Source organism: Scatophagus argus, chromosome 9, assembly GCF_020382885.2.
Source record: "Scatophagus argus isolate fScaArg1 chromosome 9, fScaArg1.pri, whole genome shotgun sequence".
Taxonomy (NCBI): Eukaryota; Metazoa; Chordata; class Actinopteri; family Scatophagidae; genus Scatophagus; species Scatophagus argus.
This window is the reverse complement of record NC_058501.1, coordinates 11,147,348-11,161,209: the sequence shown is the minus strand read 5'-3', so window position 1 is coordinate 11,161,209 and position 13,862 is coordinate 11,147,348. Positions and strand designations below refer to the sequence as shown.

The 13,862-nt window shown below is 38.3% G+C and overlaps 1 protein-coding gene across 7 annotated transcripts in view; it reads left to right on the top strand.

The window, feature by feature from the left end:
* LOC124064286 (protein MTSS 1-like) overlaps window positions 1-13,862 on the top strand; it is a 49,559-nt gene that overhangs the window by 26,225 nt on the left and 9,472 nt on the right. For 4 of the 7 annotated variants that reach the window (XM_046398598.1, XM_046398594.1, XM_046398597.1 and 1 more), the window contains exons 4-8: window positions 5,234-5,318; window positions 6,684-6,775; window positions 6,976-7,050; window positions 8,676-8,687; window positions 13,509-13,666. In XM_046398598.1, the coding sequence (XP_046254554.1) occupies window positions 5,234-5,318; window positions 6,684-6,775; window positions 6,976-7,050; window positions 8,676-8,687; window positions 13,509-13,666 (422 nt within the window). The remainder of the gene's footprint in view (window positions 1-5,233; window positions 5,319-6,683; window positions 6,776-6,975; window positions 7,051-8,675; window positions 8,688-13,508; window positions 13,667-13,862) is intronic. The other 3 variants (XM_046398599.1, XM_046398596.1, XM_046398595.1) reach the window with 1 other exon arrangement.

Here is a 13,862-nt window from a genome sequence, read left to right as displayed (position 1 = left end):
AAAATGATGCAAGTTCATACCTTTATAACTTATCAAAAGTCGGTTTAAGTTGTATAGAACAAAGAGCTTTTTTGTTTTAGTTTGCTGACAGAAAGTTGGGACTATTACAGAAATTGCTTCATAGGTTTATGAGTGCGTTTAAGTGTATATTCAGTTGTTAGACACCTAACTGAGTGTAAAAAAGGGATCTGAATTAACATTCACTGTGCCAACTGTAATTCCTACCCACTGTAATCTAATTACCAGTTCATTCTTACAAAGCAGGGCAGAGTAATGTGTTAACAGCTGTAGCCAGAGGCAACAAAAAGTTGGCTTCTTGACATTACCACTGCATAGCCCAGAGCTATGCGAATGTACATCGTCATTTTGAAAAATATCAATTCTTTTTTTCTTTAAAGCTTTGTTTGATTGTAAGCAAGCATGTAGAGGAAAAAGTATTTTCTTAAATTTAGCTGGCTTTGTGTGGATGTAGCCTTAGTGTTTTCTCCAGCTCTCTAATTAGCTAGCAAACAGATCGCCTTACCTCTGTCCAGCTGGGTGTGTGTGTGTGTGTCTGTATCCAGCTGTTTGGTCTCCAGTCTCTTATCAGTGTAACCACTGGCCTGTAGTTAATAGCAACCATCTGGTGCCCATACAGAGTTGGTTTTAGCTGGCAAGCCTGTCTGGTCTTCATTAAAAAACTACACAGACCAAATCACTCTCCCTTTTTCTCATTTTTTTTTTCTTCCTGTTAAGTTTTTATCCTCCTTCCCTCTCTCTTTCTCCTCTGTCTTTTATGAATGCATGGAGAAGCTTTTTCAAACATTTAGGTAAAGCAGTATGATGTGAGGCTGTACACAAAAGAAAAAATATATCTTATTGTTTTTGAAATGAAACGGGATCTTCCCAGAAAAATCTTGGACTTTTTCTGATGAATCGTTTGAGGTTGTAAGCCTCTAAGATCTCTAAGTATTGAAATCAGTGTTGCCTTAAGCTGGTTTGATTGAAACGTTGGTGTACAGTAGAATAATGTTTTTGACTTTGAGCTGTTATCACTTTCATCACATTAATGTTGTCCTCTATAAATTTATGATATGGTTTATGGTTTGCATATGTTTAATGTTGAAATGGTTTACATTCGAAGAGATGTGAAATCAGATGTTGCTATGCATATTTTTAATCACTCCAAGGTATTTTACATTCTGCAAATAAATTACTGTAACATTGAGATTTTACCGCAGGTAAAAGATACAGCGTTATAGAAGAGGATCATATTTTTGCGTCAATACCATTATTATTTGAGATTTCAGATTGCATAAAATTATGTCACTCTCAGGTTGCTATGACAAGCAACTTTGCACTTTCCACCTTTATTTAATCATTTGGAGAAAATAAGTAATGTAGCCTCCTGCCTTTGAAGAGAATCGTCTAACAAGCTTATTAAGTATGTGACAGGGTGTTTTGGTATTGCATTTGACAAGTGCCTTTTTGCAGTGTGTTTCCAATGCAGTGATACATCATTCTTTTTAACTTTCATCTTCATCTTTCAAAGTCCTTTCTTTTTAAAGCTTTGTTACATAAAAACACTCTCTCTCTATCTTTCTCACTATGTTATGTCTCTCTCTCTCTCTCTCTCTCTCTCTCTCTCTCTCTCTCTCTCTCTCTCTCTCTCTCTCTCTTTCTCTCTCTGTGTCAGCATAGTGTTACATTCCAAGGAACCGTCTGGAAGGGGGGTTGAGGACAGAGACAGACTTGACATCAAATTGCAATACTATCCACCTTACTCTCATACACACCTCTCACCTCTGTCACAAATGTCCTCGTAGACCATTGAGACAGTAGTTCCCACAGACAGCTGAAGCATCAGGCACCAAGAAAGAAAACTTTGTTAGGACTTTGTATGAAAAGTCGTAATTTCTTTGTGTTACAACCTGACACTCATACAGGGACAAATATTTTTTATACATAGAACTTGAATCAATCAATTAATCACAAGGTTAAAAAGGAGCAAGACTGGAGCTTAGTTTCTGTGAGTGTATGTTTGTGTTTTGGACTGGTTAAGTATTGGTGGTGCAAGGATACTTACAAGCTTCTGAAACAACCATGTCACACAGCAGCTATTTCTACTGACAACCAGCTATGCCACTACAAACACACAAAGCAGCAGTCTGGCCTGGCAGTGAAGCAATTGAAGCGAGTGTGTGGCAGACAGCTGCGGCTGCCAATGCAGCTATTTCTATTCAGGGGTCACTTGGTGCTAGACAATGTAGATGAGGTGTGTTAGCAGCCACTTTATACTGAGAGCAACAGAACAGCTTTTCACAAACAGGGCAAATTGACCTGATATCCACCAGCATCCCAATCATCTCTTGTGTTATGTTGTGACCACATGTAATATTTGAGTTTGTAATGGATAGTATGACTGAAATCAACATCATGATTAACAAGAATATTTTTCTCAATAGCGCTGTAACACAATATGAGTTGTCTAACAGCGCGATAGAAAAGGCCTGTGACACTATTGGAGCCAAAGTCAGATTTCAACAGGGATAGTACACACACACACATACATATAAAGTTTCTATGGTAACTGGCAGTCATGGCAGAGGCCTCTTTTACTAGATACCTGCTGTGAGAGGGAGAAACATTCAAGTCTCATTCACACATAGAATATGGAGTATTACTGAATTTTCTTTTTTTTTAAGCACTATATTCCTTTTAATGTAAACACCTTTAGTTGCAAGGCTCAGATATCTGGAATTTTTTGCCCATTAATGCTCATGGAAGTGGGGTTTTTCTGTCATAGGCACTTCTTGAGCAGTGCCGACATTTGCAGACCAGTTTCTCTGGTATGTTAGTAGTAAGCCTACCCTCTTTCAAATATGGCCCTCTTGAAATCAAATGTGCCATTCAGTGGGACTCTGGTTTTCTTGTATGCCTCATATCAAAACCAGAAGTGAGGGTGGAGTAGTGGCAAGTGAATAATCAGTTGAAACCAAAGTCTTTCCTTGACAGCACCGCTGTATTTCTCTAATGGAAAAAAACACTTGCCAGCTGTGTGGCCTCCTAGTGGCTCCATGGCATCTATCAGCCACACCCTCTAGGATAACAAGCAGCCATAGTAATGGAGAGGTGGCCAGATGGATGGATGGATAGGAAGACTAAACAAGTCAACACAGGAATGAATGAGCATTATGGTGTTTTCTAACAGAAAGGTCTTTTATGGCATATAGTAGCCACAGCCTTTAGAATAACAAGCACACACAGTCAAGAAGGAATGGATGAATGAATGAATGGATAGAGGAGAACATTTAACAACATAATGGGCTCAGTGGGACTGATATTAAATAATATAATGTTGAAAGGTAAGGGAAAGTTGTAATTTGCCATGTACAATAGCTTAATTCAGTGACACCCTGTATCTCTCTGCAGCGCAGTTTGTCTCTGCTCTGCTTGCCCTTCACTGAGCGGTCAAAAGCACAGTGAGATAATTCAGAGAACGACAGAAGCAGATGCAGAAAATCAGTTCTTAGACTAACTGTTTGTCCATAATCACACAGCAGTGAGACCAACAGATGCATTTCCACTGATCTAGTTTTGTAATATCTACATGAGTAGATATTTGTCACTTTGATGCATGTATGGTCAGTTTAGTGACCATACACAACCATGTGACACGGAGAACTTGCACATTATGCACCCCCAGTGTAAGATGCTACTACCATAATTTTACTTATCCTTGATCACATTACAGCTCAATAATAATAATAATTTTAGCTGAATTTTAATTCAAACCACTTGACACCACTATTCCACTTTGTCAAGTTTCTCACAGTTTGCTAATTTAGCTCCTGTTCTGTTCTGTTTTTTTGCATGTAGAAAGAGTATTGTAGGCCAAATCAGCAGCTCGTTGCATTTGTGTGTGTGTGTGTGTGTTAAGTGAGTCTAAGTGTGAGTGAGTGACAGCTCTGTGTGTGTGTCTCGGCATGCAACAAGAACTGTGCTGACAGCAGAATGGCTTGCTCTGTTGGAGTGGATTCACACATCAGATCGTCCCAATCTAACTTCTCTAATAACACACACACACACACACACACACACACACACCACAAACAGATACACACAAACTGTGAGAGTATCACTCTGGTTCTAAAATACTAAACAGAATATCAGAAGAACTCAGAACACAGTTTTTTCTCATATTCACACACACACACACACACACACACACGAGTGCTTCAGTCCCACAGAGAACCAGCTAGTCATACTGAGCAGCCAGACAATACTTCTGTCAATCAACGTCAAGTCCCTGCTTAACTGTCCAGCCTGAGGCCTTCCAGTGGAAAGTTAGTTAGTTAGCCCTTATGAAGAAAACTGACAGTAGCCTCGAGCACATTTACAAGGCTCCAGCTCCAACTTCCCAGCCCTTCTCTTGACCTGAATATGTGTGTCATTTGTAACACATCAGCATTTCTTGCTGATTCCCACAGTTTTCAGCCATAGCAGAGCGGGTAGGGTCAGTGAATGCTTGTTACAGATGTTTCATTTACAAAGTACAGCCTCATTTTTTCCTAGCAGTGAAGTCACTCAGTCTAGTATGAAGTGAATTAATTAACAACATTGGCTGACTTTTGTTTGCTTTCCATGTAGCATTTAGATGTATAGCAACCTACTAAAGATATGATCAGTTATGGTCAGTCCATTTGCATCTTTTCATACAGAAATGTAATAAAAAAAAAGGAAATTCAAATCAAAATGAAACGAAAAACAAAACGAAATCAAAATGTTTGTTTTAAAATCTCAATATCTGTATTTTATCTTAGTATAAAAAGGATTATCTCGATTTACTGATATATTCAGAAGCTATTTTGAGGTAAATGGTGTATCTGCTGTACTGTAGTAAAGGGAGTTTGCCATCAAATGTCATTCTGATGGAATTTCAGATCAGAGATTAAGACAGTTAATCCCTTAAAATGAGTTACTGGCTTTCTTAATTTATTCTCATTTCCGATTGAAGTGGTATAATTTAAATCACATGGTGAATTTTTCCATATAGCCTTCTTCTCTGTCTTTTTTGCCTCTAGCCTTCTCCTTATTGTTTGTCTGACCACCAGTAATATTTTCTGCGCATCCTGTCCTTGCCTTTAAGTTGTTATGTTGATTCATATCTGAGGTATGGTTGTGTAGATGAGTGGAAGATTTTAATAAATACCATATATTTCAAACAATGTATTTTTGTCTTTTTGTCTTTCAGGTGGTACCAGAGACATTGGATCAGCGTTGACCAGGATGTGTATGAGACATCGCAGCATAGAGGCTAAACTCAAACAGTTCTCCATGTAAGCAACACTACACATAGTGTATTAATATGCTGTTTTGCCCTGTCTCCATTTCTCCTGAAGCACAATACTATTGACATTCACCAACATACCCCTTGTGGAAGTTTGGTGAATGCTTGGCTGGGATGTAAGAGGGTTAGGGTGTGGACAGCAAGGATTCCTTTGTCGATACCATGTCAATAAGACCTATCACCCACTTGGTTGAGCTGGTTCTGTATGCCAACAAAACCTCCCCTCCAGACACACTCAGATCCTGCCAGTGATGCAACATTTGCTTGTAATGTTATTTTTAAATTCAGACAGAAATTATCGACACAAAACTTTGGGAAACAAAGACTGAATGGATTAAATTTTATGTCCTTTTACAGTGTTTGGCTCAGCACCTCACAGTTAGCGAACTTTGAACCAAGCTGTTTCCCTAACAGTGAAACTGAAATAAAATTGTCTGCATTTGAATTGTTATCTCACCATATTCTCGATGTCTTGACATTTTATGTGTGGGGGAGAAAATGCCCTCTTGTCTTGGAATGCTGGGAAAGAGACGATTTGTCTGGCACACAAGCATCCATAATGTTTCCTGTCGTGCGCGCACACACACACACACACCACATCTCTCTCTCTGCTGTCTGTGTCTATCTCATTTTATCACTCACTCATACACTCACAACACACACTACACAGACAAGGGGCTCTCTAATATCGGGTGGCATTTCAGTAGAGATTCCACATGGATCTCCATAGCAGGGGCTGTACACAGGCAGGCTGTGGTCCCCACCCACACACACACACACACACACACACACACACACACACACTCACTCACTCTGCAAGAGGGAGATGTCTAATTTTAGTTTCACGCACTAAGCCTGCAGCTGCCTGCCTCTCACACTCACCCTCTTAAACACACTTACAAATACAAAATGGGCACAGTTGGGTAATGATTGACATACATGACTGCACAAGCTTCTTACTTCCTCCTGTGACACAGTCAGACAAAATCAGATTTTTTTCTTCTTTCAGTCTCTGTTTTCTCCCTCTCTTTCTGTTCAGAAATCATTGGCACGCTAGACTATACAGTGTATGCTCAGAAAGGCAAAACAGAACTAATGATTTTTATGTCTGATGGTCGGTCTGGTACTGACATACTCTGCAGAGCCGATAGAATGAAATATAGAATGAATAACTTGTTCAGCCGTATGATTTGTTTTTTTTGTCTGTCATTAATACAAATTGTAATCCAAGCAATGCTTTAAAAAAATATCAAGTATAGATTTTAAAAGGTTAGTCATAAATATTACACAATATTACGCTTTAACTGAACAGTCTGACCACAGATTAGATTTAAGTTTCCAATTGTTTTCACAGGGCCTTCTTAGAGGGTCTGATCAACCCTCTACAAGAACAGATGGAAGAGTGGAAAAGAGGAGTGAACACTTTGGACAAGGACCATGCTAAAGGTAGAACAAACAAATTGTATACAGAATATAACACAAAATGCAGATCGAGGAATTACTCTGACATCGAGATACATCGCTAACAGTTTGAAGCAATTTCATTTTTCAGTGTAAAATTTCAATGTTATTTCAAGCAAACTGCGCCTTAACACAAACTTTTCACAAAGTTAGTTCACTGTTTTTATCTTGTCCATCTGTCCCAGAGTATAAAAGAGCCCGGCAGGAAATAAAGAAGAAGTCTTCAGACACACTGAAGCTTCAGAAGAAAGCAAAGAAAGGTAAATAAATGAAAACATATTTAATTTTTTTAAATGTTTAGAAAATCAGAAGCATGTCACTGTATACACAAGCTTTATTGTCTTATGTGCAGACGTAAAAACTAGCTAAGTAGGGATTGCTGATGGAACATCTTAGTATTTTAAGTATTTTCTGTGAAACCAGTGAAAGATATTCGTCTCAAGTGTCTGTCAGAGGTTTTGTTCAGGTTCACTTCTTGTAAACAAATAAACACAATGCTGTTATTATGCTCTTCTAGTTTGCAGACTGAATCAGGCATCATGAAACTTGAGTCTATTGCACCCCTCATGCTGAAAGATTAGTTAAACACACATCTTTCAAGCAAAGTAACAAAACACTTGGCTTCAGTCAGTGGTTTTCCCATAGATGCTATGTTTCTACTAGCACCAGCCAGTCCTAAGAAAAATGTGGTTTTCAATGACCTCCATGAGAATCTTGCAATCATCTATCTTAAGGACGCCAGTATAGCTAAAATTAGAAATCTGTGGTCTGCCTGCTGTGTTAAGTAGTGTGCAACAGGATGAAAGAAAGAAAAGCAACATCTACTGTTGAATTACTCCAAATACTATGATTGGGTTCTCTTGAGCAATATGTGCTTGGGCTTTGGTAGTCAGTTTAGTTTGATTTACACTGCACTGATTAAAGACCTCTATTTACAAGAGGTCAACATTCAAGACGAAAGGAAAAATCACATTTTTTTTAAAATACTAAATAGATTAAGCCATACCAACAAATTGAAAGGGAAAATGACATCTTTTACTTGAAAGAGGTTGTGTTTAGAAGAAGTTTGTCCTTTTTGATTAGACTTGTGCAGATCTAGTAAGGCTAAACATTACCTTACTTGGTAAACACTCTCTGGAAGGGCAGGGGCTTTTTTTCCATCTGTAGTTCTCTTGGCTCGGGTTCTACATACGCACTCATTTACCTAGAGAAAAATAACATACACAAAAAAGGGATTAGATGAAGATGCTTTCTGTATGTTTTGGAATGTTAATCATTTCAGTTGGGAACCAGTGTTAGTCTTTTAGGAAAAATACAAGAACATGCACTCTACACAGAGATCATTACTAATACTGCTTCATAAGGCTTGTTTCCTGCCTTTATTCCTGCCTGCCTGACTTAATCATTTTTCTTTTTGTGTTTGTTTTTGAAACATTTCAAGAAAAATACTGTTTATTAAAAGAAAACAAAACCTGCTGATAATAGGCATTTTATTTTTAAATTGGCAATGTGACAATCTGTGTTACTGTTTATTAATGGAGCTGGCGAGATTCACTAGAATCAGAAGTATAATCTTTCACAGTCCTTAAGATTTTGTTATTTTAAGAGGACATTTCTGTAAAAGTTACTCTTTATATCCACATCAGCTTTATTTGATACTGGGTGGGATAACTGGATAATGTTATTTTTTTCAAAAACATACTGGTGTATTGTTTTGGCTGTTCTGGTTTCTGAGGTCCCTACAATGCTTAAATAGGCATCCAGACACCTGTAGGTGATGGATTGAGTGTTTAGTGCTGGCACTCTTACAGTTGACTTGGATGTTTTTCCTCTCCCTGTCCCCATGTGGTTCCGATACGATCCTTCTCCTTATGCTGCACTGCAGCTGATAATCTAGGTAAGTCAATTTATGGAATAGATACACTGTCCAGGTTGGATTTTTTTTTTGTATTTTCACTGAAATGTTTAATCAAGTGTCTTGGCTGCATTGTGAAGAAGCCGCCATAGATACTGCGTGTTATTCAAAGATGAAATTTGTGTGGCTGCTGCTAAATATTTGCATGCTCAGTTTTCCTCCACAGATATGACAATTTTTGTTTGCAGTCTGTGGTTAAGTCACACTGATTTCTAAAAACTGTGTTGTCTGTCAGCTTTCTGGTGTCCACTATGAGTGTGGTCCATGCTGGCAAGTTTCTGTTTCTTTGCTCTGCTCTCTCTCTCTCTCTCTCACACACACACACACACACACACACACACACACACACACACACACACACACACACACCTTGTTTTGTCTTCAGTTAACCCCCTAGAGATGAAACCAGAGTTGACAGGACAAAACCTTTACTTTTTAAAACTGCATGCACTTCTCCTCTTCACCTGGTGGCTTTTTCTCACGAGTGCCCATCAGCACTGTGCATATGCAACTCTCAACATAAAAGAAAGCGAGATTGTAGATACTAAGATACTTCATCACAGTCATCAGCTCTGGAAAAATCTGTGTGCTCCTTTTTCTTTTTTCTTTTTTTTTTACCACCTTCTCACTTAATCATGCAAGTGAATTTCTAGATTTACTTCCCTGTGGTTGTATTTTACTTGCCCAAGGCAAGTGTGAAATTCTTCTTTTTGAGCTTCGTGTTTATGCCCAGAAATAACACCTTGCCTTCCTACTTGTGGCGATGTTTGATATGTGTCTTGTGATAGTAATTGTCTGTGCTGAGACCCCAGCTTTGCTAAGAAACAGTCTGTGACTGCAACCTAATGCAATCATTGGTCATGTGAAAGCTGGAGCAGCTAATCTCATTGCTCTGTGTGTTCACATGTATCAACACGTGTGCAGACTGTGCAGACCCTCTCCATATTAATCTAGGCATAGTTGAATATGGTAAAAAACAATTGTAGTATATAATAATATTAATTATGATAGAATAATATTTTTGAAACTTTTAGTTGATCTTAAACCAAAACTTGATAAAACCATTATAATTAACAGATTGTAAAACAGAGAAAAAAACTATACAAGGAAATATATGGAATGATTTGTTATATATATATTATATATTATAGATATATAAAAGACATAATTCATCTCTGTGCATCACTTCAAAGGTGTTTCCTTTTCTTTCCCAATCAGAGCTTCTTCTTTACTTTCCCAGCTGTTTTGTTTGAAGTGTGGATGAGTCACATTGACCTAAGAGATCTATCTAATAAAGTGGTGCTGCTTATCTAAATTGCGAAAGTCTGTAAGTGTATGGTAGAGTGTGTTATGGTTTTGCCATAATTTGGGAACTAGTGTGTTTAGCAGATGTACACACACAGGACATTTGCAGTTCATCATCATTCAGTCAACCTAAGGATGTAAAACATCAGGACAATAATATCTTGTATGTGTCACAAGCACTAATTATCCTTCAATGAACACTGAGACGGCTTGTGAAATATATTACAGGGTGCATTTGTTTACAGTGCAGTCAGTGCCCATTCACCTTCAGTGAACCTCAGTGTTTGTCTGTGGTTAAAGAGAAAGAGGAAGTAGCAATCAGGACCTTGTCATTCATGTAGTTGCACAAGCACAGATGCCCAAGTTATGCACAGAGACCAGGAATTTGAACAAACCAAGGAACAGCCCATAACAGAGACAAAGTTGTAACATAACAGAAGCTTAAGTTCAGCACTAACAACCCCTCTGCTTACCACAATTTTACATCTCGTGCCAGGATGTGTCTGTATTGTCTCAATACAAATCTGAGCCTTTGTGAGTGTGCGCACAACCCTCTCCATTGCTGCAATTACCAGCTGATTGAGTAATGACAGTGGCTTTTGGTTAAATACTAGAAATATTTTTCTGTGTGGTCAATTTAAAATAGTTTTATTATTAGCCCTTTATGTCCAGTTTCTACATGAGAACTATGAGTATCATTAGTTTATGCATATTTGGAATTGGTGGCCTCAGCATTCACTTTTAAAGGACTAAACTCAGATATCACTGAGTGAACCTTAATAAATCAGTTTGTTTGCAGCTACAGAAAAGATTTAAAGTGGATTGTGTCCATAAATGAACAAATGGACAAGGTCCTTCTTGATGAGTCAACCTTTAACAGAAGTACATGTAGAAGTAGTGTGATGCTGACTGTGATAATGTTGAGAACTACCCAAGATACACTAGCAAAACAACAACAAAGAAAATATTTGGCTTTCCATCTGTCTCAGACAAAGTACCTCAACCTACATTATCAACTTTCCAAAACCACTGTGGTTATGTTGAGAATACAGTCTGCCAACTAGTGGGAGACAACCAAAATGCAGTATGCTCTCTGGTTTTACCTCATGCCAAAGAGACACCACAGCATAGCTGGCTTTGGGACTTGAAAAGCTACTTTTCTACACTGAGGCCAACTAAGGCTCAAGGTTTGAAATGTTTTTTTATTCATCTTAAAACAGAGGTAAAGAAAACACAGCTGTGGTGTGACAAAAATATTTTGCTGAGTATTACAGCAGAGCCTACATTAACTCAAAGCATCTCTGAATGGCAGCTATTGAGCATTTTGCCATAAGGAATTGAAATTCTCTTTGAACTCGAACTCGAAGCAGTTTTACTTTGTACATGCGTTTGATACATGTTTTTTTGTGTTACCTTTCAGTGATTTTTGAGCAGCTGTTTAGAACTAGTGTTTAAAACATTATTTGAAATGTAATCCCAGTTTACAAATAATTTCCTCAGCAACAAGACAGAAAAAGACCTTTTTTTTTTCCCAGAGGGAAATGAAGTATACAGAATTTGGTCCTGCAGTGGAAACCAGACTAATGAGTGAGGCCTGTCTGGCCCTTTCTGGCTCAGCCATACAGCTGGTTCTCCACAAAACTTTGTACAATGTAACTGTAGACTTGTCTGCTCACAAGGTGGCCTTTGGATCTATATGAGAGTGAAAATATATACTGCAATTTGGACTTTCCAGTCTACGGTCCATCTACTCCATCATGGTATTCTATAGTGTAATATAGGAGGAACACTCACATAACTTACATTCCTCTCAGCGTTACAGACACCAAACCAAGCTTGGTAAATGGATTCTCTATATAAGGAAACTCACTTTGCCCACAACCATAAGGTTCTAGGGAGCATCTATTCATTTTACTCAGTGGTGTTAATATACTTGAAAAACTGCAGGAATACCACAAATTATAGTAATTTGCAAATTTGCTGTGTCATCAGTATATTTACAAAAAATTGTGATGATAACGTAGTATTTTTGGTTAAAATGGCAGCTACACTGAAAAACTCGTTCAAAAACATTCTCTGAAGAGAGCTTCTTTGTCAGTAAAACACGTAGCCAAGAGTTATATCTGACACTGCACTTCAGTGATGTAAACAGTTTTCATTAACCTCGGGTTTTGCCATGCAACTGGCCATGTAGTGACAGTGAGTCTCCATTTGCCACTATTACATCGACTTAGTATTCAAGTCAAGTCAGTTTTATTTATATTGCCCAAATCACAGTTCCTCAGAGAGCTTTACAATCTGGATTATAAAACTCCTCGAGTGAGGGAACACTACCCCAAAAAAAACCCTTTTAACGGGGAAAAAAGTATTTGTAATTGTATGTGTGTGTCTGTGAAGTCATTGTTAATTATTGTTTTAACTGTGGTCAAGTTGGCTGATGAAGAGAGAAAAGAGTAGAAAGAGTTTCTCACATGCCATGTCATGTAAAATGTCGACTGCACTGAAACATCAGAGAGGAGGGCTCAACATCAGACACACATCCTTATGTTTTACATTTGAGGTGAAGATGATTTGCCTGTGTAACTCTATCTGTGTTTCTTTACTACACATTTGCATGATATAGGGCCTTGCACCAAATGTCAACGAAAGACGGCAGTTTATTATCTTCACCCGGGCACAAGCGCAGACACATCACAGAGTTGTTCACTGTGGGTCTAACCTTGATGTATGAAAGTCAAGACTGTGTGTGTGTCAGTGTAGTTTGATTGGTTATATAATACCTTTGAGGCTTACTGTATGTCATCTTGGGCAGTTGCCATCCTTTCTCCCTCCACAGAGTACTCAAGAGGGCTTCATTTGGCTTCAGGGTATCCTTTCTTAACAACACACACACACACACACACACACAAGACACATAGAGAGTGTGTTCAAGTGTTTGACAAAGAGTAATGGAATGATAGTCAAAACTCACTTTTGGCTATCTCGACATAATGGATTGAAGTTTTCAAAAGACAAGCACCAGTAGATAACCTTCTCACCACCTCTGAACAAGCAGCAGGGAACACTTGACAAGAGTGGCTCTTCATGTGTTGATGACAGCCAAAAAGTAGTCATGGAGACAGTCAAATGTTGACATTGAAGATACCACAAGGAAAAGATAACATGTAGAGCAGTAGTAACAGTCCAAAGCAACACCAGAGAGAAGTGATCAAAATCGAAAACACCAAATGCTCTTCTCATTGCTACATGATCGCATTGTTTGTGATTATGTGTGCATGTTAAAGCAGTACAAATTATTTTATTGCATTTGCTGTGAAGCAGGACAAATGTAGAATGTTGAATGTCGGCGGTCATTTGGTGGTCATTACACTGATTTTTAGCATTGTGAAGAAGTAAATAGACAAGACATGTTTTTCCTTGTAAGTCTGTGATTGTTGTTATAATGTAATGATGTGTTTATTTTTGTGTATGTGTGTGTGTGTCCATTTTCATTCAAAGGTCGTGGTGATATCCAACCCCAGCTGGACAGTGCCATGCAGGATGTCAGTGATAAATACATTCTGCTGGAAGAGACGGAGAAGCAGGCCCTGAGGAAGGCTCTTATAGAGGACAGACAGAGATTCTGCTGTTTTGTAGCCATGCTACGGCCTGTAGTGGTGAGTAAAGTGCAGGAGAAAGACAAATGGAGCCTTCAGAAAGCACTCAGGGAACAACAGAAAGTCAACTTGCACCACTTTGGTTTTTTTTTTTTCCTCTCTCTTTTTATTCTCCAAAGACTGGAAAGATGCATTGTCATGTTTTTTCTTCACCACCCAAAAAAACTGTTCTCTGTCTCTGCCATTTATTCTTTTA